Here is a 4,569-nt window from a genome sequence, read left to right on the forward strand (position 1 = left end):
GACGCGGCGCCGGCGGCCCTCGACGCGCCGCCGGCGGCCTTCGACGCGGCGCCGCCGGCCTTCGCCGCGGCGCCGGACCCCTTCGCGGCCGCGCCCGCCGCGGAGCCGGAGCCCGCGGCGGCCGCGGCGCCGCCGCCGCCGCCGCCGCAGGCGCCGACGTCGCCCGGCGGCGACCCCTTCGCGGCGCTCACGGGGCTGCCCGCGACGGGCGCCGACAAGCACTTCCAGGCGACGGCCGGCCGCACGGGCCCGGCGTTCGTCCCGCAGCAGCACGCGACGCCGGCCTACGCGCAGCAGCAGCAGCTCCGGCAGCAGCAGATGCAGGCCCACGCCCAGATGGCCTACCTCCAGCAGCAGCAGCAGGCCCTCGCGATGCAGCAGCGCGCGCTCGCGGGCGGCGCGCCGCACCCGGGCCAGCCGGGCCTGATGATGATGCCGGGCCTCGCGGCCGCGCCGCCCATGATGCCCGGCCAGCAGCAGCACATCCCGGACGTCGCGACCGCCGCGCCGGGCGCGAGCGGCTTCTCCTTCATGGGCGCGCAGTCGCCGAAGGACGCGGACTCCTTCGGCTTCGTCAGCGACATGATCGGCGCCAAGCGGTAGACCCCGGCGGTCGCCGTTCCCGCGACATTCCCACCTCCCCCCTCTCTCGCGGCTAACTCTTATAGTGTCGCCGAATGTTACCGCTCGAAGACGCGCGTCGCCCCCGACGCGGACTTGAGCGTGCCGCCGCCGACCAACGCCGGGTGGTCGTTCTGCCACTCGCCGTCGTAAGAATCCCCGTTCGCGAAGACGCCGACGCCCTTGCCCGCGCGCTTGCCGCGGACCCAGCTTCCGGCGTACGTCTCACCGCTGGGCCACTTGCGGACGCCGTCGCCGTGCGGCAGGCCCCCGAGCGTCGCGCCGACGTACTGGCCGCCCGCGCCGTAGGTGATCTTCACGTCGTCTTCCACGGCGACGCCGTCGACGAAGGCGCACTCGCGCTCCTCCGACGCCGTCGTGACGACGCCCCAGCCGTGGGGCGCGCCCCGGACGAAGCCGCCGGCGTGGGACGTGCCGTCGGGCCGCGTCAGCGTGCCCTCGCCGTGGGGCCGGCCCGCGACCCAGCTACCCGCGAAGGTCTCGCCGTCGCGTTTCACGAGGTGGCCCACGCCGTGGCGCTCGCCGCGAACCCACTCGCCTTTATAGACGGCGCCGTCGGCGTAGGTCTGCTCGCCGACGCCGTGCTTGAGCCCGTCGGCGAATTCCCCGCGGTACGCGTTCCTCGCGTGGTCGACGAGCGCGCCGTCGCCGTGGAACGCGTCGTCCCGCCAGCGGCCCGCGTAGGACACCTTGCCCCGGAGCGTCGCCGTGCCCTCGCCGCAGCGGCGGCCGAGGCGCCACTGGCCGCAGTACGAAAAGGCGCCGTCGCCGCTCGTGAACGTGCCCGACCCGTGGCGCAGGCCCCGCTTCCAGTCGCCGTCGAACGTGTGGCCCGTGAGCGCCTACCAAGCACGTCGGTAACGACTTCTCTTCGTTTTCCCGGTCAACATCTCTCGAAAATCGTCACTGCCACGGGACGCTGGTGAGCGCCTCCTCGAAGACGCCGAGCCCGTCCCGCAGGCCCCGCGCGAACCAGCCGTCGAAGACGTCGCCGTTCGGGTAGCGCACGCGCGCCTTCCCGCGCCGCGGCGCCGTGGACCGCTCGTTCGGTCGCGGGAGCGCCGCGGCGAGATTCGCGCTCGCGCCGGGCCGCCGCGCGGTCTCGAAGCGGTCCGGCGAGCACGGCGGCGCGTCGCTCTCGTCGTCGTCGCTCGTCGAGCAGAAGCCCGCGTCGTCGTCGCTCCCGACGAAGCCCGCCGGCTTCTCCGGCCGGGCGGCTCGCTCCGCGTCGCGCACGAGCAGGTCGCAGCGCCACTCGCCGGCGACGGTCGCGCCGTCGGCGCCGTGCAGCACGCCGCGGCCCGACCGCAGGCCGTCGGCGAAGCAGCCCTCGTAGACGGCGCCGTCGGCGTAGCGCATCATGCCCGCGGCGCCCGACGGGACGCCGTCGCGGAGCGCGCCCGAGTAGCGGCGCCCGTCGGCGTAGCGCACCGTCCACCGCGCGGCCCAGTCCGGCGCGCCCTGGGCGAAGAAGCCGTCGAGCTCGTCGCCCTCGCGCGTGCGCCACGTCGCGGAGCCGTCGGCCGCGCCGGCGCGGAAGTTGCCGCGGATCGTCGACCCGTCGACGTCGACGAGCGCGCCCTCGCCCGTCGCCTCGTTCGCGGCCCATTCGCCCGAGTAGATGGCGCCGGACGCGTAGGTGCAGGCGCCGACGCCGTGGCGCAGGCCCCGCTCGAATTCGCCGACGTACGAAATCCAGGCCCCGCGCGCGTCGGGCCGCGGGCAGCCTTCCGCAGCGCAGTCGAGCCGGCCCGCGCCGTGGAACTCGCCCCGCGCGAATTCGCCGTCGTAGGTCCGCCGCGCGGCCGGCGGCAGCGCCTTCCACTCGCCCGAGCCGTGGAAGACGCCCTCGACGAAGGCGCCCGTGTAGACGAAGGTCGCCGTCGCGAGCGACCCGCGGCCGTGGGCCGCGTCGGCTTTCCAGTCGCCGACGTAGTTGTAGCGGTGCGACGCGCACGTGCCGTAGCCGTCGCGCCGGCCCCGCGCGTCGCGGCCGCCCTCGTAGGACTCCTCAAGCTGCGACTCCTCGAGCGGCTCCGGCGCGCCGCCGCCGTCGGAGGACTCCTCGAGCTGCTCCGCGGACGCCGTTTCCTCCGGGACCCGCGGCCGCCGCTTGAGGAGCAGCTCGCCAAAGTCCGGGCCCCGGAACTTGCTCAGGAACGACGGCGCGGCCGCGTCGCCGAGCGCCGCAACCGCCCAGGTCCGGATCTCCGCGCGCGCCCAGTCGTCGCCGCCGACGAAGCGGCAGACCGGCGCGCCGGCGCCGTCGCCGTCGACCCAGCACGCGAGCGTCGCCTCGAGCCGCTTCGCGCGCGCGTCGAGCGCCCGGGCCGCCGCCGCGACCGGCGTTTTCCCCCACGTCACGGTGCACGCGTCGACGTCGGCGACGGCGTCGGCGGCCGCGCCGAGGCGGAGGGCCACCATGGCGTTGCACGTGCCGATGAGGTAGCCGCGGTCCGACGGCTTGCCGTCCAAAGCGCCGGAAGGCGCGTACTTGGCCGCCGTCGCCATCGACGCGAGCGGCTGGAAGCCGCCCCAGGCCGCGGCCGTCAGCGCGGGCAACCCGTCGCGGCGCCAGCCGAAGGCGCGCGCGTGGAGCCGCGGCGCCAGGTCCTCGAGGCCCGGCGCGACGCCCAGCGACAGGAACGCGGGCAGCGCCGCCGCGAGCGCGAGCGCGCCGCGCGACGCGCGGCTCGGCGCCGCGGAGAAGAATGCGACGCGGCCGCCCAGCAGGCACACGCGCAACAGCCGCACGAAGTCGCCCGGGCCGAGGCGCCCGAGCGCGGGGCCCAGCGCGACGCCCGCGGCGAAGTCGCCGCTCCCCGCGCACCGCGCGGCCGCGTCGCGGCCCGCGGCCGCGGCGACGGCGCGCGCCTTTCTCGCCTCGTGGGCCTCGTCGAGCGCGAGCACGCTGAGCGCGAGCACGCGCTCCTCGAGGAGGTCGTAGGCCGGGAAGACGGAGACGACGGCGACGGCGCGCTGCTCCGCGCCGCGCGCCGCGGCCGCCGCGAGCTCGCTCCGCATGTACGAGCAGCCGAAGAGCGTCCGCCCGTCGGCCGTCTCGACGACGAAGCACGTCGCGCGCGGCTCCTGGGCCGTGCCGTCGACGCTCCGCGTGTTCTCCGCGAGGCACGCGAAGGGGAGCTCCGCCTCGAGCGCCGCGACGACCGCGGCGTCCTCGCGCGGCTCGACCCACGTCGCGCGCGGGCCCGCGCGCGCGTCGAACTCGACGCCCACGGCCCACGCGCGCGGCGGCGACGGCGCCGGCGGCGACGAAGGCGACGAAGGCGGCGACGGCGACGGCGCTTCCGGCGATGCGGGCGGCGACGGTTCCGGCGGCGACGGCGGCGGCGCGGGCGGCTCCGGCGCCGGCTCCGGCGACGGTTCCGGCGGCGCGTCGTAAGTCGAGGCGTAGGCCTCGTAGGCCGTGCTGTCGTAGGACTCGTCGCGCGGCTCCGGCGAATCCGGCGGCGGCGGCGGCTCGTCGCAGGGCTCCGGCGATGCCGGCGGCGTCGGCGGCTCGTCGCAGGGCTCCGGCGTTGCTGGCGGCGTTTGCGGCTCCGCTGGCGCGCCGTTCGCTGCGGAATCGCGTTTCTTCTCGCGGCGCGCACGCATGCGCTTCGGCGTCATAGCAAGTGAGTTCTGGTGCGAGATGCGCTCAGCGCGGCGCGTGGGACGCTCAGCAGGCTGACCGCGGCCCAGACTCGGTCGCTTGAATTACGCGCTTCAATATGCAGCGTTTCTCTTTACCTTGAACCGTGTAATAGCGGCCGACTCATCGATGGAGCCTCTTGCGCCCACTGCGACGGACGACGACCAGGCTGCGCAGGTCGCGCAGGCTCGGGCGGCGGCGGCGGCGCGGCGGAGCGCGCCCGGCTTCGACGACGCCCGGTGCCAGCTGCACTTCGGCGGGGGCGACGACGGCGC

The 4,569-nt window shown here is 76.3% G+C and overlaps 1 protein-coding gene across 1 annotated transcript; it reads right to left on the reverse strand.

Moving 5' to 3' along the window:
* Positions 1-680: 680 nt before the first annotated feature.
* AURANDRAFT_32477 (hypothetical protein) lies at positions 681-2,331 on the reverse strand (the record flags this gene model as incomplete). Its single annotated transcript, XM_009042611.1, has 2 exons — positions 681-1,331; positions 1,909-2,331. Coding segments are annotated over 2 exons (1,074 nt in total), but the record flags the coding sequence as incomplete, so codon positions are not given.
* Positions 2,332-4,569: the final 2,238 nt, after the last annotated feature.

Source organism: Aureococcus anophagefferens (assembly GCF_000186865.1).
Source record: "Aureococcus anophagefferens unplaced genomic scaffold AURANscaffold_34, whole genome shotgun sequence".
Taxonomy (NCBI): Eukaryota; class Pelagophyceae; order Pelagomonadales; family Pelagomonadaceae; genus Aureococcus; species Aureococcus anophagefferens.